This window comes from Haliotis rubra, unplaced genomic scaffold (assembly GCF_003918875.1).
Source record: "Haliotis rubra isolate DU_JTF1 unplaced genomic scaffold, ASM391887v1 Scf1049, whole genome shotgun sequence".
Lineage (NCBI taxonomy): Eukaryota > Metazoa > Mollusca > Gastropoda > Lepetellida > Haliotidae > Haliotis > Haliotis rubra.
The window spans coordinates 293536-315659 of NW_025764947.1; the positions used below are offsets into that span (position 1 = coordinate 293536).

A 22124-nucleotide genomic window follows, 5' to 3' on the forward strand; every position below is an offset into this window, starting at 1 on the left:
ACGTTGACCACACCGATGCTCCAACTCGACCGACCAGAGTTTCACTCACAAAACGCAAGAACACGAGGCCTGCGGGTTCGGGTACATGGTGGTATGATACGACAGGAAAACGAATCCTCCCGTGATCTACCGCGGTCCAGATGCAGCCAAAAAGTTTCTCACCTGCCTGCAACGCGAGGAAACATCATCAGGAAAAATATGTACAGAATCATCCCCATGCACATGACGAGGGACGACTGGCGAGCTCACAAGAACGCCACGCTCAAAAGAGGGAGAAACAGCTACCAGACTGGGTCAGCGTGAGGTATTTGTACCAGCCGGGTGAACACGAGGGAGATAGCAGAAAACGTGCCACGGATCCTATGGTGGTCGCTGAAAACTTACAGCATCGACCGAGTTGATATCCGAGATGGTGAACCCAGTCTGTATTATTTTACAGACGGACCAGTCCGAGCATTTGTCAAGGAGGAATTACAAGTCGTGTCTCACTACACGGTGCTTCCCAGCTCACTGTAGCTCAGCGAGTCACTTATCGATCGCCCTACACACAGTGAGAGAGACGGCCAGTGTATAGATTACTATAATTTAACATCTAACTATCGGAGCCGCAGTGCATGGCTCAAATCATAGGTGACTGTGTGATCAGTCCTATGTTGTAGAACAGCGCAACTCGACAATGTGAGTTCGTATCCCGGTGAAACTGTCTCTGTGGAGGTCTTGCAACTTTCGATTTCGTTTCCCGTAAGCCATCAACAGCATATCAGAGGAACCTTCTGAGAAAGTCCCTCTTTTTGTGAGAGGTTAAATGCAGTCGACAGAATCCCCTAGGGAGGAAGCTGCGCAATATTCTACTTTATCTTTTATCACCCGCCGACAATTTAACTGTTTTGTTGTACACTTTAAAAATCTGGACGGCAAATGAGGGCATCATTCACGCCTAATTTTTCACTCCGACAGGAGCCAAAGTTTGACAAAATAACGCTTATGGGGGATCTGTAATAGAACTGCTATTCCCTATACTACTTATAGACTTATAGTAATGTACTCCAACCCCATTAAAGTGTGCGGGAATGTATCAGTTGGATGCTGGTAACAGTAGCAGCACATGGTGTGAGAGGGAATGTATCAGTTGGATGCTGGTAACAGTAGCAGCACATGGTGTGAGAGGGAATGTATCAGTTTGATGCTGGTAACAGTAGCAGGACATGCTGTGAGAGGGAATGCATCAGTTGGATGCTGGTAACAGTAGCAGCATGCTGTGAGCGGTGAGAGGAATGTATCAGTTGGATGCTGGTAAGAGTAGCAGCACATGGTGTGAGAGGGAATGCATCAGTTGGATGCTGGTAACAGTAGCAGCACATGGTGTGAGAGGGAATGCATCAGTTGGATGCTGGTAACAGTAGCAGCACATGGTGTGAGAGGGAATGCATCAGTTGGATGCTGGTAACAGCAGGACATGGTGTGAGAGGAATGCATCAGTTTGATGCTGGTAACAGTAGCAGCACATGCTGTGAGAGGAATGATCATGGATCAGTTGGAGCAGCTGGTGAGAGGAATGTATCAGTTGGATGCTGGCGGTAGCAAGCAGCAGCATGGTGTGTGAGAGGGAATGTATCAGTTGGATGCTGGTAACAGTAGCAGCACATGGTGTGAGAGGGAATGCATCAGTTGGATGCTGGTAACAGTAGCAGGACATGGTGTGAGAGGGAATGCATCAGTTGGATGCTGGTAAGAGTAGCAGCACATGCTGTGAGAGGTAGTTGGATGCTGGTACAGTAACAGCACATGGTGTGAGAGGGAATGCATCAGTTGGATGCTGGTAAGAGTAGCAGCACATGCTGTGAGAGGGAATGTATCAGTTGGATGCTGGTAACAGTAGCAGGACATGGTGTGAGAGGGAATGCATCAGTTGGATGCTGGTAACAGTAGCAGGCACATGGTGTGAGAGGGAATGCATCAGTTGGATGCTGGTAACAGTAGCAGCACATGGTGTGAGAGGGAATGTATCAGTTTGATGCTGGTAACAGTAGCAGCACATGCTGTGTGTGAGGAATGAGGAATGTATCAGTTTGATGCTGGTAACAGTAGCAGCACATGCTGTGAGAGGGAATGCATCAGTTGGATGCTGGTAACAGTAGCAGCACATGGTGTGAGAGGGAATGCATCAGTTGGATGCTGGTAACAGTAGCAGCACATGGTGTGAGAGGGAATGCATCAGTTGGATGCTGGTAACAGTAGCAGCACATGGTGTGAGAGGGAATGTATCAGTTGGATGCTGGTAACAGTAGCAGCACATGGTGTGAGAGGGAATGTATCAGTTGGATGCTGGTAAGAGTAGCAGCACATGGTGTGAGAGGGAATGTATCAGTTGGATGCTGGTAACAGTAGCAGCACATGCTGTGAGAGGGAATGTATCAGTTGGATGCTGGTAACAGTAGCAGCACATGGTGTGAGAGGGAATGTATCAGTTGGATGCTGGTAAGAGTAGCAGCACATGGTGTGAGAGGAATGTATCAGATTGGATGCATGGTGAGAGGAATGTAAGTTGGAGTGGCAGTAGCAGCAACATGGTGTGAGGAATGTATCAGTTGGATGCTGGTAAAAGCAGCACATGCTGTGAGAGGGAATGTATCAGTTGGATGCTGGTAAAAGAGTAGCAGCACATGGTGTGAGAGGGAATGTATCAGTTGGATGCTGGTAAGAGTAGCAGCACATGCTGTGAGAGGGAATGTATCAGTTGGATGCTGGTAACAGTAGCAGCACATGGTGTGAGAGGGAATGCATCAGTTGGATGCTGGTAAGAGTAGCAGCACATGCTGTGAGAGGGAATGTATCAGTTGGATGCTGTATCAGTGTGAGATGAATGTATCAGTTGGATGCTGGTAGACAGCAGGTGGAGAGGGAATGCATCAGTTGGATGCTGGTAAGAGTAGCAGCACATGGTGTGAGAGGGAATGCATCAGTTGGATGCTGGATGCTGAGTAATGCAGGACATGGTGTGAGAGGAATGCATCAGGGAACATCAGTGTGAGCTGGGAATGCATCAGTTGGATGCTGGCAAGTTGGAGTAGCAGCACATGCTGTGAGAGGGAATGCATCAGTTGGATGCTGGTAACAGTAGCAGGACATGGTGTGAGAGGAATGCATCAGTTGGATGCTGGTAACAGTAGCAGGACATCAGTTGGATGCTGGTAACAGTAGCAGGACATGGTGTGAGAGGGAATGCATCAGTTGGATGCTGGTAACAGTAGCAGCACATGGTGTGAGAGGGAATGCATCAGTTGGATGCTGGTAACAGTAGCAGGACATGCTGTGAGAGGGAATGTATCAGTTGGATGCTGGTAACAGTAGCAGCACATGGTGTGAGAGGGAATGTATCAGTTTGATGCTGGTAACAGTAGCAGCACATGCCTTGCAAGGTACATTTTGTGTATGAAGATAATATTGTACATCTTTGTGATCGTCCAGATGTAGGCGTTGACGAGGATGAGGACAGTGATGACGGGGAGGATGGGAGTGACACCGGTGAGTCTAACTTATGCTGTAAACCCTTGACATAAAAATACGAACATATTTATTCAGATATATGCTGTGTCTCAGCTCTATGTCTTGTAGGTAAGTATTTTGTCAAAAATATGTTTTTTGCTGACAGACTCCCAGTCAGAGACGGGCTGTGTATCGTCAGTGACCTCCTTTCCGGATCTAGACTCTCGGGAAGAAAACGTGAGCTAGTTTTCTACATATATTAATAGGAATCCTGGAAATCTCAAAGAATGATATTATAAATCTTTCTAAAGTACGGGTAGAGAGGGCTGATGATGGCCCTCACCAGCCTGGATGTGCCCGGACCTCTCTCTGTTGCATACCGTTTTAATCTGCAAAACATTATAATATATTTCAAAAATGGCAGCCTCCAGAGCATAGTGAATAGAATGTTGGCCCATAGAACAGAATGTTGGTGTTTCTTTCACGCTCAAACTGCAATACATTGAAAGATGGTATATGTTGTCACCTTGCCTGTCACTCGGCATTACTAGTATCAACACAGCAGCACCACTAGCCACACATACACGCGGCATTACTGGTATGAACACAGCACCACCAGCCACACATACACGCGGCACTACTGGTATGAACACAGCACCACCAGCCACACATACACGCGGCATTACTGGTATAAACACAGCACCACCAGCCACACATACACACGGCATTACTGGTATGAACACAGCACCACCAGCCACACATACACATTACTGGTATGAACACACCACCAGCCACACATACACGCGGCATTACTGGTATGAACACAGCACCTCTAGCCACACATACACACGGCATTACTGGTATGAACACAGCACCACCAGCCACACATACACGCGGCATTACTGGTATGAACACAGCACCTCTAGCCACACATACACACGGCATTACTGGTATGAACACAGCACCACCAGCCACACATACTCATGGCATTACTGGTATGAACACAGCACCACCAGCCACACATACACACGGCATTACTGGTATGAACACAGCACCACCAGCCACACATACACACGGCATTACTGGTATGAACACAGCACCACCAGCCACACATACACACGGCATTACTGGTATGAATACAGCACCAGCAGCAGCCACACATACACACGGCATTACTGGTATGACCACAGCACCATCAGCCACACATACTTGGGCATTACTGGTATGACCACAGCACCACCAGCCACACATACACGCGGCATTACTGGTATGAATACAGCACCACCAGCCACAGCACCACCAGCCACACATACACACGGCATTACTGGTATGAACACAGCACCACCAGCCACAGCACCACCAGCCACACATAAACACGGCATTACTGGTATGAACACAGCACCACCCGCCACACATACACGGGCATTACTGGTATGAACACAGCACCACCAGCCACACATACACACGGCATTACTGGTATGAACACAGCCACCATCAGCCACACATGGTATGAACACAGGGCCACCAGCTGGTATGAACACGGCATTACACCACCAGCACCACTACACACACACGGCATTACTGGTATACCACCAGCCATGACCACAGCATTACTGGTATGAATACAGCACCACCACATGCGCGCGGCATTACTTACATGGTATGAACACAGCACCACCAGCACACATACACGCGGCATTACTGGTATGAACACAGCACCACCAGCCACACATACACGCGGCATTACTGGTATGAACACAGCACCACCAGCCACACATACGGGCATTACTGGTATGAACACAGCACCACCAGCCACACATACACGCGGCATTACTGGTATGACCACAGCACCACTAGCAACACATACACACGGCATTGCTGGTATGAACACAGCACCACCAGCCACACATACACACGGCATTACTGGTATGAACACAGCACCACCAGCCACACATACACACGGCATTACTGGTATGAATACAGCACCAGCAGCAGCCACACATACACACGGCATTACTGGTATGACCACAGCACCTCTAGCCACACATACACGCGGCATTACTGGTATGAACACAGCACCACCAGCCACACATACACGCAGACATGCACAACACAGTACACACGAGGTTAAACCACATTTCATCTCAGGTCATCATTTTTCCAAACTTGTTAGAGTATAATAATCCATTTCTCAGTCGCCTTTTGTTGTTGGCTGTTGTAAATAAAACAGGAACTCACTCACTCACTCACTCATACTCATTCTTCACGAAAGACCTTGCTCTCTCAGGACCAGCCGAATCGTCAGGTCGACCTCCAGGGAAAACCGGAAGGTCAGGTCGACACCCAGCACTTCTCGGAGCATCGGGTCGATCCCCGGGGCCACCCGGAACTTCTGGTCGACTCCAAGGGCCATCCAGGGCGTCTGGTCGACTCCCATGGCAACCCGGATCGTCAGGTCGACACCCAGGGCCACATGGAGCGTCAGTTCGATCCCCAGGTCCACCCGGAGCGTCAGGTCGACACCCAGGTCCACCCGGAGCGTCAGGTCGACACCCAGGGCCATCCGGAGCATCAGGTCGACTCCCAGAGCCACAGGGGAGTCGCCAGGTACAGCCGAGACCAACTGTTAGCCCTTCGTCCACGATCAGCACTACCACACATCATCAGCGCAGATATTTCACTGGACTGTTTCCTGGACATGGACACGCCACGTCATCACAGAGGTAGAAGACAATCAGTTCCTGGGCATGTAAAGTCACTGTCGGCACCATTTGTTATGAATAAATGTGAACCAGTGAAGCTAAAACTTGTTCTCACTAGTAGCGCAAAATCTAGTTTTGATATTGCCGCCGGAATAAACCAAATATATTTGACCATTATTCAAATGTAAGGAAAAGTGGTATCTGTGTATATAGGAGTAGGTTTCGACAAGCACCTGCTCTTTTAATGGCATAATATTAAGTACAATCGTCTGTGTTCGATGGCATCTTACACTGATGACTTCATATTCAGGTGAGCTCCAGCAGCCGTGATACATTTCTGATATAGATACTGCTAATTACTTACAGAACTGATTTCAACACCCATCCCGGAACTGAGAGAGGCTGGTGTGGAGGAACAGACACTGAGAAAAAGTAACGAATATAGTTTTATATAGTCTGTCTCACAGTCCCTGAACCACATTAATTTCTCACTGCCAAGCCCTCTCTGCAGTGCTAAAGCCCTAAATTAAGCAAGTCTAGATTTCCTCAGGTTCTGAATCTCTGGTCTCCCTAGGGCTCCTTTTCAATTTAAATGGGCTTGTTTGTTACTATCAAAATTATATATATTCAGAGACTAAGCATGAGTCTAAGCTTTATAGTGCAGACCACATTAAAGCATCTGTATTCTCTAACGGTAATACACTGCAGCTAACAAAACGGACGTCAACAGTCAACATGCACACACATCACGACAAGTAGAATTTATTAAATGTACTTTGAGTTTCTATATACTGTGTAAATATGTTGATATATTGCAAGGATACAGCCAATAATATGTTGTTATATTACAGGGATACAGCCAATAATATGTTGTTATATTACAGGGATACAGCCAATAATATGTTGTTATATTACAGGGATACAGCCAATAATATGTTGTTATATTACAGGGATACAGCCAATAATATGTTGTTGCATGTATATTACAGGGATACAGCCAATAATATGTTGTTTTATTACAGGGATACAGCCAATAATATGTTGTTTTATTACAGGGATACAGCCAATAATATGTTGTTATATTACAGAGATACAGCCAATAATATGTTGTTACATGTATATTACAGGGATACAGCCACCGTCACAAAGCTGCACGGTTTCAAACAGCGACTCATCTGATGACGCAGGAAGCCAGGATGGAGGTTTGTTGCCACAACTCTTTACATCACTGAAAACCCCTAGTTATTCTTTCACCTTCTCTCTGAACAGACCAAGAGACAGATGTCAGTTACTCCTGTGAGGAGGTAGATATCATACCCCTAGATACTACATCTGTAGAGGACCCGTGAAGATGCCGAGTAGAATAGATCTTCAGCAACCCATGTGCTTGCCATAAAAGGCGACTATGCTTGTCGTAAGAGGCGACTAACGGGATCGGGTGGTCAGGCTCGCTGACTTGGTTGACACATGTCATCGGTTCCCAATTGCGCAGATCGATGCTCATGCTGTTGATCACTGGATTGTCTGGTCCAGACTCGATTATTTACAGACCGCCGCCATATAGCTGGAATATTGCTGAGTGCGGCGTAAAACTAAACTCACTCACTCACTCACATCTGTAGAGTAAAATGAATAGGTTCAACACCTCGTTGGGAGGTGACAGTAGATTACCCCTAATACACCTTCTCTCTGAACAGACCTCCCGTGATACCCCTAGATACTTCCTCCACGGGCAGTAGACTACCCCTAGTACACCTTCTTTCTGAACAGACCTCCCGTGATACCCCTAGATACTTCCTCCACGGGCAGTAGACTACCCCTAATACACCTTCTCTCTGAACAGACCTCCCGTGATACCCCTAGATACTACCTCCACGGGCAGTAGACTACCCCTAATACACCTTCTCTCTGAACAGACCTCCCGTGATACCCCTAGATACTACTTCCACGGGCAGTAGACTACCCCTAATATACCTTCTCTCTGAACAGACCTCCCGTGATACCCCTAGATACTTCCTCCACGGGCAGTAGACTACCTCTAATACACCTTCTCCCCTTAACAGACCTCCCGTGATACCCCTAGATACTACTTCCACGGGCAGTAGACTACCCCTAATACACCTTCTCTCTGAACAGACCTCCCGTGATACCCCTAGATACTTCCTCCACGGGCAGTAGACTACCCCTAATACACCTTCTGAACAGACCTCCCGTGATACCCCTAGATACTACTTCCACGGGCAGTAGACTACCCCTAATACACCTTCTCTCTGAACAGACCTCCCGTGATACCCCTAGATACTTCCTCCACGGGCAGTAGACTACCCCTAATACACCTTCTCTCTGAACAGACCTCCCGTGATACCCCTAGATACTACCTCCACGGGCAGTAGACTACCCCTAATATACCTTCTCTCTGAACAGACCTCCCGTGATACCCCTAGATACTACTTCCACGGGCAGTAGACTACCCCTAATACACCTTCTCTCTGAACAGACCTCCCGTGATACCCCTAGATACTACTTCCACGGGCAGTAGACTACCCCTAATACACCTTCTCTCTGAACAGACCTCCCGTGATACCCCTAGATACTACTCCACGGGCAGTAGACTACCCCCTAATACACCTTCTCTCTGAACAGACCTCCTGTGATACCCCTAGATACTTCTTCCACGGGCAGTAGACTACCCCTAATACACCTTCTCTCTGAACAGACCTCCCGTGATACCCCTAGATACTACTTCCACGGGCAGTAGACTACCCTAATACACCTTCTTCTCTGAACAGACCTCCGTGATACCCCTAGATACTACTTCCACGGGCAGTAGACTACCCCTAATACACCTTCTCTCTGAACAGACCTCTGTGATACCCCTAGATACTACTTCCACGGGCGTAGACTACCCCTAATACACCTTTCTCTGAACAGACCACCCGTGATACCCCTAGATACTACTTCCACGGGCAGTAGACTACCCCTAGTACACCTTCTCTCTGAACAGACCTCCCGTGATACCCCTAGATACTACTTCCACGGGCAGTAGACTACCCCTAATACACCTTCTCTCTGAACAGACCTCCCGTGATACCCCTTGATACTTCCTCCACGGGCAGTAGACTACCCCTAATACACCTTCTCTCTGAACAGACCTTCCGTGATACCCCTAGATACTACTTCCACGGGCAGTAGACTACCCCTAATATACCTTCTCTCTGAACAGACCTCCCGTGATACCCCTAGATACTACTTCCACGGGCAGTAGACTACCCCTAATATACCTTCTCTCTAAACAGACCTCCCGTGATACCCCTAGATACTACCTCCACGGGCAGTAGACTACCCCTGATACACCTTCTCTCTGAACAGACCTCCCGTGATACCCCTAGATACTACCTCCACGGGCAGTAGACTACCCCTAATATACCCTCTCTATGAACAGACCCAGAGAGAACTGTCATTTACTCCCGTGAGGACATTGAGATGCGGGAGTACCAGCTGGAGCTTGCTGCCAGTGCCTTAACTGGTCGCAACAACATCATCTGGCCTCCGACCGGATCAGGGAAAACTGTGGTTGCCATCCACATCGCTAAAGGCATCCTTGAGAAAGGTATTGTCCTTTTACAACCTTTAATTTTGAGTTCCACATTCAACAGTATTATATTCAACCCGAATGACGTTAACTTATTATATATAGTCTTGGGAAAATTTAGTTATCATCAAACATTTCCATTCATCATTTCCCTTGACGGTTTCGAGTTTACTTACTTTTGGATTGTTCATATGAAAAGGAGCTAGGACTAATATACGTTTTAAACTCACCCTTGTCATACAACAGTGAACGCCAGCCGGAATAACACAGCAGCTCTATACACACAACTGCAACATTAATCCAGGTGAAAGTGGGGTATTAGTGCTATGATGCATGGAGTGATTAGTAAACGCCAGCCGGAATAACACAGCAGCTCTATTACTGCAACGTTAATCCAGGTGAAAGTGGGGTATTAGTGCTGTGATGCATGGCGTCCTGATTAGTGGGGTTGCCAAAAGGGAGAACATTTAAAATCTTCAATAATATCTATTTTCATTTTTCAGAAAGAAGGAAAGTTATATTTCTTGAGCCAACAGTAGCGCTTGTTAATCAGACTTATCATGAGGTCAGACGTTACCTCGGTGACGAATACAAGGTAGAGTCCGAAAGTCGATCACGCCATTACGATTTATGTGTACATACCGAATTTGATAGGCACACAGACCCAATTGCGACCATAGAAGTTTTGAAGCAAACCTTTGTTATTTAACTAAAATTTGATTATGCAAATAGACACATATCTGGACAAATTTGTAATGTTCTTCATGTGAACATCTATATAATTACTGATTTGTTTATAAATATGAATAAATATATTGATTATTATTGAATAAGATCCTGCGATTCATTAACTGCTATACAGAGATAATTCTGTATATAAGGCGAAACTGTTGTAGGTGATGAAACTGAGGGGCGTCGATGACGACAGCGTTAATCTCCACATCCTCTTGCCATATAACGACATCGCAGTGATGACCCCGATGATCTTGGAGAACCACTTGAAGCAGGAGAAGATCGAGTGTCTGTCCAGCCTGTGTTGTCTGCTCGTCCTAGACGAGTGTCATCACACCCGGAAGGGGGAGGCCTACAACCAGATCATGATCAGATATCTGCGGGAGAAGGAAGGAGGAGCTCAACACCTGCCTCAGGTGAGCGTCAGCGGGACAACAATGAAGAAGAGATGAACGCAGTGCGTTGTGCACCCCGATGTGAAGTCTAACGCTTTGACGTGATGTTTCAAGTGTATTGATAATGTATTTTGTATATTACCCAACAAAGCATAAAAAGGAATATATGGCAGTCATATTGAAACCATCCTTTTGGCTCTCTCTTCCTAACAAAGTATGATTTTGTCAACATATAGTTTAGTCAACATACATGCTGCTCAGACGAAACATTTTTAATGGGTTCATGCAGATTGTTGGATTGACCGCCGCGATTGGGGTAGAGAAAGCATCAACAGATGAAGAGGCCCTCGACAACATCCTGAGACTGTGCGCCAACCTGGACCCTCACTCACCCATAATCTCTACGGTGCAGCGGAACAGGAAGGAACTAGACCGTCTCGTTCCTTTTGCAGAAGAACGTAAGCCTGGTTATATGAATTGTTTCCTTAGCAAAGGTCACGTGTGTACCTGTCCTATAGGCCAACTGCCTCGCCACAAACCTGTAGTCGAGGTCGCCCCTGTCTGTGTTTGGGCCTGCTGCCGCGCCACAAACCTGTAGTCGAGGTCGCCCTGTCTGTGTTTGGGCCTATTGCCGCGCCACAAACCTGTAGTCGAGGTCGCCCCTGTCTGTGTTTGGGCCTACTGCCGCGCCACAAACCTGTAGTCGATCTCGCCCCTGTCTGTGTTTGGGCTTACTGCCGCGCCACAAACCTGTAGTCGAGGTCGCCCCTGTCTGTGTTTGGGCTTACTGCCGCGCCACAAACCTGTAGTCGAGGTCGCCCCTGTCTGTGTTTGGGCTTACTGTCGCGCCACAAACCTGTAGTCGAGGTCGCCCCTGTCTGTGTTTGGGCTTACTGCCGCGCCACAAACCTGTCATCGATCTCGCCCCTGTCTGTGTTTTGGCTTACTGCCGCGCCACAAACCTGTAGTCGAGGTCGCCCCTGTCTGTGTTTGGGCCTACTGCCGCGCCACAAACCTGTAGTCGAGGTCGCCCCTGTCTGTGTTTGGGCTTACTGCCGCGCCACAAACCTGTAGTCGAGGTCGCCCCAGTCTGTGTTTCTAGGTTTGTCAGCACCTAAATGTGCTTGTAGGTTTAACCAAAATGGTGTCGTCTACAACCCATTTCACCATGGGATTTCCTCACACATCTGAAAACTGAAATCTTGTTGAAAGCAAAGCTGAAACTCACACACTCCCGTAATAAAACTGGTCGACTACAACTGCTAAGCACTGAACGTTTACGACGATCAGTCTTACCGTCCACTGTGAAGTGATTTTGTTGCGGTTGCAGTTACCATACCTCTAAAGGAAAACAAGAACAGTCAGTCCAAGAAGGTCATAGAAGATGCAATGGCTCGGATTCAGGGCATACTACCAAGGTTCCAGGGTAAGACAACACTAGACACTAGACTGCGATGAGCTTATGAATAATGTTTACAGTCTTGTCGGCATATAAACGTATAGTTAATATATCATATATCATATACGGCATATAAACGTATAGTTAATATATCATATATCATATACGGCATATAAACGTATAGTTAATATATCATATATCATATACGGTATATAAACGTATAGTTAATATATCATATATGTTTGGTTTGGGAAATTAATGCTGTGATGGTCTGTATTTGTCAGTATCCCACCCGTGCTGGTGGTTTTCACCGTAGCGGTAAGACCCGAACGTTTGTTCGAATGGGGGTTAACCTAACTCGGCTACTTTACAACAACTCCTCTTCAGACATGCACAACGAGGTAATTGGGAAATGTTTGCGGGAAGCGCCTGCAGACTTTGGTAGCCAGTCGTACAATAACTGGACAGTGGATCTCAAGGACACCACCACCAAGGTCAACACGCAAGGTGATACCGAACTGACAGAGATGATACGTGATCTGTCGAGCATTGCCGACCACCTAAATGTAAGTATATTTATAGACTTGATGTCATGCGATAAAGCCACTGAAGACTCGAGGGTGGAGTGACTTCAGGCCTGTGTGTTTAGCGGCCATATCCCTGTGACGTCTGCCATTTAACTGCTAAAGCAATGCATCTTCATTTGTTACCACTCGAATATTTACGTGGAACCCGATCTCAAACTGGCACGAGCTGGACACGAGCACTTCTACGGTGTTTATTAAAATATAGATGCAGCTTCATACAACTCCCCATGCAGTCTATATAGAATCTATATCACCAGTACAAAGTCTTAAATGGACATCTTGAAAAAAATGGTTTGTGTTATAGTCAGTGTGTCAATCTTCGATTCTCGAATTTAGTTGAAAGCTGTGCTTCTTCTCATCGTACTTCAGAAATACAACGTAGCCTTGACTTTGAATGACCTTGTTCGGGTCAAGGACGTTATAGACTATGTCCGCAATGAACTGCTGTCCACACACGGAGGAAGCCTGCAAACAGCTGGCGAACAACAACTCCAGAACGAGGCCAACAGTAAGTGAGGTATTTCTGACGTAGTGTATCACATGAGGAAACAATACTTGACGTGTAGAATAAGATTAGGAGGGAAATTCTCATCTGATAAATGTGACGTAGGGAAGGTAAAACTGAATGTAACCACTTCGAGACTATTGCTCCTAAAAGCCACTCTTAAAACAGACAAGAAGTAGCTCTGAAATAAAGGTACCAACAATATTGAAGTTACTATCAGTATCCACAAGAGATAATGTCTCTTTTATAGATAATTATATGTTTGTCAACACTAGTCCCGTGCTTGTGGTTTTCACCAACGTGGTCAGCGTCTTAGACGTGCATCACGACAGCCAATCTCCCACATCAAGCTGACAGGCCGTGGTGTAACTGGAATACTGTTCAATGTGGCGTTGAACCCAACTCACTCACTCCTCCCACATCAAGCTGACAGGCCGTGGTGTAACCGGAATACAGTTGAATGTGGCGTTGAAACCAACTCACTCACTCACTCCTCCCAGTGACAGTATAAACCCAGCCCGCTATTAACAGTTCAGTCGTCGTGAACCTTATTCGTCAGAAATTGTATCAGGAGGCGTCAAGAACTGAATACTGTTCAATGTGGCGTTGAACCCAACTCACTCACTCACTCCTCCCACATCAAGCTGACAGGCCGTGGTGTAACTGGAATACTGTTCAATGTGGCGTTGAATCCACCTCACTCACTCAATCCTCCCACATCAAGCTGACAGGCCGTGGTGTAACCGGAATACAGTTGAATGTGGCGTTGAACCCAACTCACTCACTCAATCCTCCCACATCAAGCTGACAGGCTGTGGTGTAACTGGAATACTGTTGAATGCTGACAGGCCGTGGTGTAACTGAATACTGTTGAATGTGGCGTTCAACTCACTCACTCACTCCTCCCACATCAAGCTGACAGGCCGTGGTGTAACTGGAATACTGTTGAATGTGGCGTTGAACCCAACTCACTCACTCACTCCTCCCACATCAAGCTGACAGGCTGTGGTGTAACTGGAATACTGTTGAATGTGGCCGTTGAACCCATCATCAAGCTGACACTCACTGAACCCAACTCACTCACTCCTCCCACATCAAGCTGACAGGCCGTGGTGTAACTGGAATACTGTTGAATGTGGCGTTGAACCCAACTCACTCCTCCAACTCCTCCCACATCAAGCTGACAGGCTGTGGTGTAACTGGAATACTGTTGAATGTGGCGTTGAACCCAACTCACTCACTCCTCCCACAGCAAGCTGACAGGCCGCAACTGGATGTTGACGGTGACGTCATCAGCAACCACATCATTGGGTCATCGCGTAAGCCGATTCAAAGTGACAAGACGACTTCGTCCTGCTGGCATGTATGGGCTTACCGACCGCTGCGTGGAATGGCCTTGACCTTCCAGCATCGTAGGAACCGTATGCAGTGGTCATCACTACATCGCTGTTTATTGTTACAATGTCATTTTGCTGCTAAAACACGTGTATTGCAGTGTGCTTCAACATACATTTTCCATTTCATCAAAATGTTTTGTTATTTTTATCTTATGGAAGAAACACAACCTGTGTACTTTCTTTTGCACATCAGTTTATATCCAGTGTGAAATAATGATCTTCACTCAACCGTTGCTCTTGATGTTATACCACGATATAGATGAAATATTGCCAGTGTGGCGATAACTATAAACGCACTCTCGATGTTATGTGGAATGATAGATCCTCGTGTAATATAACTTCCGGTGTGTTCCATACAGCGCTAGAATAGTCCACATGGTCCATGTTGTGGAAGATTCCTCTTTTCTCCCAAAATATCTAAATATAGCAACTACACACCATTGTTCACATCAGATGATTATACATGCCTGACAACTAACTAAATCTAAAATCTAAACAGAAAATCTACTGAATCTACTGCATCTCAACCTTAACGATGTAAAACATATAACAGCCTCGGTATCTGAGGATGAATGTTTTGTTTCAGGGGTAAAAAAAGACTTGATGCGGTGTGAACTGATGAGGACACAAGACCGTGACAATGAAAACCCAAGACTGAATCAGCTGGCTGATATTCTGGTCGACCTCATGGGAGACGTCCCAGACTTCAGGGCCATCATATTTGCCCAGACTCGAGCCACGTGCGGGGCCCTTGCTGACTGGCTCAACAATGACGTTCACGTCCCAGACGTTCTCAAAGACCTGAACGCTAGTTATTTCACCGGAGCACATGCGAGCGAACAGATCGGTGGTAAGACACAGACTGACTGGATGGCTTGAGACAATGTCTTATTCATGTGTCCACTGACTTTATTTAATATACACAGACAATATTTGTAGTTAGGAATCATAATGGCCATATAGATTTACACGACTGAATGTGTGTTCTTTGTCATATTCATGGTTTTGTCGGTTTGCTTATTATCCACGACTAATAATTTATTGACCCATTATATTACCATACCAATCTTTTCTCTTAAAATGTGAGACCAGTGACGATCCGGGTTAGAATTGGTCTTCTTTAACCCATACTTGTCATAAGAGACTACTAACGGGATTGGGTGGTCAGGCTCGCTTACTTGGTTGACACATGCTATCCCAATTGCGTAGATCGATGCTCATGATGTTGATCACTGGATTTTATGGTCTAGACTAGATTATTTACAAACCGACTCCATATAGCTGGAATATTGCTGAGTGTGGCGTTAATCAACAAACCGACCAACCAACCTAAAAGATGTGACGACGCTTTCCGGATTATATCTGTTACGTTCGCAGATAACTTTCCAGAAGACGTCTGTTACTGATGTCAGATACAGTGTGCGAAATAGCCACTGGCCCGCTAGCCCGTGGCTAGAACAAACCCAGTCGGGCCAGTAAATCTTCACAGTCACTGGCCCGACTGGCTAGTGAATTTTCTTGGCGTCATTTTGTAAATATATATATCTCTCTCCAACTTGTTAAGTTATATCACACTTTTGAATCATGCAATATTATGGCCTGATAAAAATGTTCATCATTTTAGCAGCTTAATGATATCTACATTCACATTTCGGACTAGTGAATTTTTTTGTGGGCTAGTAAAATTCAGGCATAGCTAGCCCGACAGGCTAGCAAAATTTGGAAACTATTTCGCACACTGTGTCAGAATAGTTCTCTGTGTTTCTTGAAAACGTCTACAACTACAACCATGTTCCTTGAACGTTTTGAAGTGACGATGTTTCTGGCATAACACTGTTACCTCCAGGCATGACCCAGACCCAGCAGGATAACGTGCTGGCCCGCTTCAGGTCGGGCAGGATCAAGTTGATTGTGGCTACCTCTATTGGTAACGAAGGCATTGACATCCCTGACTGCAACGTGATCGTTCCCTACAACCACACCGGCAATGAGATAACAACGCTCCAGGTTCGAGGGTCAGTGGCCAGGTTATATAGTACAACCAACCTCTTCATATCTGTACGGTGTCTGTGCTCGGTGTATGTGCTCTGTGTCTGTGCTCGGTGTATGTGCTCGGTGTATGTGTCGGTGTGTGCTCAGTGTCTGCTCGGTGTCTGTGCTCGGTGTCTGTGCTCGGTGTATGTGCTCGGTGTATGTGCTCTGTGTCTGTGCTCGGTGTCTGTGCTCGGTGTATGTGCTCTGTGTCTGTGCTCGGTGTATGTGCTCTGTGTCTGTGCTCGGTGTGCTCGGTGTATGTGCTCGGTGTATGTGGTGTCTGTGCTCGGTGTATGTGCTCGGTGTATGTGCTCTGTGTCTGTGCTCTGTGTCTGTGCTCTGTGTCTGTGCTCGATGTATGTGCTCGGTGTCTGTGCTCGGTGTATGTGCTCGGTGTATGCTCTGTGTCTGTGCTCGGTGTATGTGCTCTGTGTCTGTGCTCGGTGTATGTGCTCGGTGTCTGTGCTCGGTGTCTGTACATGTGTGTACGTATGGCAGTTATCAAGCGGAAATATTTCCTATATTCACCACTGTTTATGTTTTAAAGGTCGAAGCAGGAAGGTTGGCGGAAGAACTGTAAATCTTGCAGACGACAAAGTTCAAGAACGAAATTGTCGCAACCTGGTGAAAGAATATTTGATGAAACAGGCGGTCGACACCATCACTCGAATGCCCTATGACCGAGTTTCAAAGCTAATCAGGTTGTTTCAACAGGAAGTTCTAGCGGCAGCGGAAATCTCAGAGCGAGAAAGACAGGCTGATGCAAGGCAGGCGACACATGTGCAGTACTGTGTCATTTGTAAACATTGCCGGACAGAACTGACAACTGGTGACTTGATGAGAGTCATCAATGGAAGCCAGTATGTAGTGGTTGACAAAACCTTCACATCGAAAATAAATAGCCATGTGCCGAGACAGATAAATGACCAGCTAAAATTTGATGATGTCATTATGGCTGGCGGGATCTCGTGCATGAAATGCCATAAACCACTTGGAAGCCGAATCCTCGTCAGTGGCGTGGTGTTCTACACTCTGGGAATAAAGCATGTTCTATTTCTAATCGATGGAACTCAGGAACCTCAGAAGTTCAAACAGTGGTCGAAGGTCCCCTTCAAACCGAGACCGATGAGTACAGCAGATCAGCAGGAGTACAGCAGACCCTGAAGGAGACCACGCTGGTCTCAGTGAGCGATGAAGCAATGTGATGTATGGACTGTTTGTGATATGTAACGTGTTTGTTATGTACACGTTACTGACTGATTACTTTTAACTGATATTCCGTTCAGTAACATCCACATGCCCTCGTGTATTTGCGAGGATTAAAGATAAAAAAATAAAACATTGTTATTACCTACGAGGGCGATCATATTTTTCATACGATTCCCTAGGGCAAAATATCACTTTGTCATGGTGACGTGACGTCATGAACAATGCTATGACGTCACGTTTCTTCTGTGAGGCTGCGTTCTCCATGCGGCGGCGGCGGCGGCGGCGGGTAGAGGGCCTATGTTTGAAAGTAGATTTGGGTTATTTTCCTCAATTTGACGACTTCGGTAATAAACAGAATATTATATTCGTGCCCATATTTAAGAAATACACTTCGCTCTACCACCATGTATAGTGTAATAAAACACACTTTTGCCCTGAACTATTATAGTTTAAAGCACGAGGACGCTTGCGTAGCCAACTAGCCAACTATATGTCACTTTTATGGAGAAGGCAGCTGTTCCTCCAGTGTCATTACTGTATGGAAGGTTATAGTGGGACACCATACACCACGAGATGGTCCACTACACAGTGTTGTCGAAGCCAGTTTGTATTATTTCATTAAGCAATTAATTAGAACTTTAGTTGTTGCTGTGATACAAACGTGTGATCAATTTAGAGAGTGTATAATCTATTATAATATATACATAACATATATATAGAACAAGCATATTTATACCATGTGTACACAAAATATATATAGTACATAGAATCGTGTTTACATAATACTGTTTTACTAAATTTAGGTTTGTGAATGATCATTGTACTGATGAAATTGGACTTCTGATATATTGTATTCTGTAACACATTTTGCCCATGTTTATCGTAACTATATTGTGTCTATCCCTATTTGGACTACATTGCGTCTATCCTTATCTTCAGTATACATGTGTCTACCCTTATCTTCAGTATATATGTGTCTATCCTTATCTTCAGTATATATGTTTATCCTTATCTTCAGTATATATGTGTCTACCCTTATCTTCAGTATATATGTGTCTATCCTTATCTTCGGTATATATCTGTCACCCTTAACTTCAGTACATATGTGTCTGTCCTTATGTGTAGTAGGTTGTCTTTGTATATTTGCGACTGGAAAGCACGTCAGCTTATGGCCTTTCGTCGCTCTGGATTTAATTCCAGGTTCGATATCAAGCATTCCTGGTCAAAACTTTGTGATTACACTCACTCACTGTGTCCGTCCTGTGTGTCCCCACTCTAACTACTCTGGTGTAACAAATAAAGTCATTTGTTTGATGGTCAGAGTTGATCTTGTCTTCGTTGGACAATACAAGAGTCTTAAACACTTTTGGTTTGTCGCAGTTAGAGAAATTGGGGTTTAACACCGTGTGGATGTATGTGACTGAGGTTTCCAGTGCGGTTAAGAATGACGCTGAGCGTTGTTCCTCAAAGTTATTGAAACATTAACTTTACATGTGTCCATTAATAATCAATTAACCCATTAACAGTGGTTCATTGATTCCAGGTGGTATAATCTCTACACATTATGTTACTGGTAGATATTGAACATGGTATACAACGTCACATAGAATGTCCATACGTTACCAATATTCCAGCAATATCACGGCGGGGGACATCACAAATGGGCTTCACACATTGTACCCATGTGGGGAATCGAACCCGGGTCTTCGGTGTGACGAGCGAACGCTTTAACCACTAGGCTACCCCCCACCGACCCACACCTGAAATAGAGTGAGTGAGAGTGTGCATGCATCTCGGCCGGGGACACTAGAAATGGGTTTGACACGTGTGGGGAACCTAGCTACCCCACCGCCACTACCTGACATGGAAATACAGGAGATCCGTGATGTCGTGATGTCTTCGTCATAGTTAGATCTGTGCATAAAGATTCAGGGTGACAAAAGAGTCTCCACAAACTGTATGGAAAGAGGTATGACGTCGACTTCCCCTTTGTGTCGAGCAATATTTCAGCAGCTCGAGGCTATGGTGTCCACATTCCACGACTTATGAGGTACAATCAGGCATGCGATTTCAACAAATATCTCGAAGAACGGCATACGGCTCTGGCTCAGTTCATTGACAAACCCGCAAGGAAAAACCTAGAGGGAGGCAACCGCGATTAAACCACTTGGGAAAATTATGTCCATTGTTCTTAAATAAGAATGCCCTCGTGGTGTAAGCCGTTTAATCACCCTCACTGCGTAGGACATCGTATACGGTAGTTATTTAAATAAATAAACTTTGTTTTTACTCTTTTAACCATTACATGAAAGATGTGTGGTTAGTCTTATGCGGAACATCAAATTCATTCTTAAAAACTTTTGGTTAATTAATACTGAGCGATTAAAAGTTGCCAAAAAGTCGCCTGCTTCACTCGCGCCCGCCAACGAAACCAGAGACAGGTTACGTAACTCTGTCGCAAGAGCACTGCAGTGACGTCATGTGAGGAAGGATTAAAGTGTGTAACAAGCTCGTCATTTTGATGATTTCTCGACATCAACGAAGACATGCTGAATCGTTGCGTTGTCATCAATTGCTCCTTGGGGTCGGGCGATGGTGTCACCACGCACAGATTTCCACAGGATCACCTGTAATACGCACCAGCGACAAGACGTTTGCTTTGCTAGTGGCCGCTACAATTGTTAGGGTTTGCTATGTGCAGAGTAACGGCTCGCTTCAACTGAAACTACTTTTCACCACCTGGTCTTTACGCACAAATTGTGTAAGTAAAGCCAAACGTTATCTTTTTGGCGCGAATTTAACATCAAATTACTATTTTGAAGTTAACGTAGCTCTGAAATGGAGTTTTATAAACTGCAATAAATGTTAATGTATTGATTCCACTATTGCGGTGACCATTAGCAACCAGTAACAGACACCGTAGCAAACCGTATTTACGCACATGGCTTACCGTTAGCGACCACAGTATGAAACTTACAAAATGTTGTAAATGTTATATCATATCAGCTTTTCATCGTGATTACGGCCAATGCAGTTAACAATCATGTTATTGTAATGCTTCTTGAAAATGTATATATAAGTTGAATTTCTCTTTACGTCAAATTTAGATAATAATAAATAAATGAAATCGAAAGCACTGTTTGGAATCAAAGGGTTATACATTAGTAAATTCACATTTAAAACAATTCTTTTGAACACACTCTCATTTACAAATTCTTCTTTTAAATACTGGCTATCTATGATTGACAAGATTTTTACTATATAGCGTATAAATGTGATAAAATGTACCTGTCACCTTGACTCAACCAATGTTATTCAGCCGTAGCGAGACGTTACTCTGCACATAGAAAACAGGTGTTGTAGTCAAAAGGGCCAAAGGACAAAAGGGCCAAAATTGAAAAAGTCAAAAGGGCCAACAGACAGTCAAAGGGCCATAGACTTAGGTCAAAGGGCCATAGACTTAGGTCAAAGGGCCATAGGTAAAAAAGAACATACAAACTAATATATATTTTATGTTTTATTATATTAATATTTATTATTATTATTTATATTTTTGTTTTTGTATTTGTGTCAATATGGAAATATGTAAATAATAACAAAAAGTAATACTTTTAGTGTGATCATCATACACACGACAGTTGAGTGGTTCAAATGTTCAAATGGTGGTTCAAGTGGTTGAAATGTTCACAATTCCACTCACCTTTAGAGATCACCTCAAACATCATCACTGAGACACATCATCATACACATTCCACTGCAATCATTCCACTGACGTGGTAGGGCCATAGATACGTGAGCACATGTTCAGAGCGCAGCGGGGGCCCAGTTCCCCATCCTTATACATTTGCCATTGCCTCAAACAGTTCTTCCTGATCTTTCTTGACGCAAACGTCTTGATGTTCTGCAGCACCTCTAGTTTTCCTCCTCTAATTTAAATTTAAAGTAGACGTTTTTTCTCCAATGTGATATTTTGACGAGATACAGGGGGCGTAGCTACCATTATAAAGTCTTGGCTTACACATGGTTTTTGCTACGAAAGTTGATCAAGCCCTCAATACTGTCTAAATATATGGCTTTGCAACCTAT

The 22124-nt window shown here is 45.2% G+C and overlaps 1 protein-coding gene across 1 annotated transcript in view; it reads left to right on the forward strand.

Annotated features, from left to right (window-relative positions):
- Positions 1-18128, forward strand: part of LOC124275605 (probable ATP-dependent RNA helicase DHX58) — a 48609-nt gene extending 30481 nt beyond the window's left edge. The window contains exons 5-19 of the mRNA XM_046711209.1: positions 3469-3525; positions 3653-3723; positions 5774-6209; positions 6555-6620; positions 7316-7390; positions 9631-9798; positions 10284-10375; positions 10677-10928; positions 11197-11365; positions 12238-12333; positions 12694-12872; positions 13263-13401; positions 15382-15645; positions 16642-16810; positions 17378-18128. Of these exons, the coding sequence (XP_046567165.1) occupies positions 3469-3525; positions 3653-3723; positions 5774-6209; positions 6555-6620; positions 7316-7390; positions 9631-9798; positions 10284-10375; positions 10677-10928; positions 11197-11365; positions 12238-12333; positions 12694-12872; positions 13263-13401; positions 15382-15645; positions 16642-16810; positions 17378-17993 (2849 nt within the window). The 3' untranslated portion in view covers positions 17994-18128. The remainder of the gene's footprint in view (positions 1-3468; positions 3526-3652; positions 3724-5773; positions 6210-6554; positions 6621-7315; positions 7391-9630; positions 9799-10283; positions 10376-10676; positions 10929-11196; positions 11366-12237; positions 12334-12693; positions 12873-13262; positions 13402-15381; positions 15646-16641; positions 16811-17377) is intronic.
- Positions 18129-22124: the final 3996 nt, after the last annotated feature.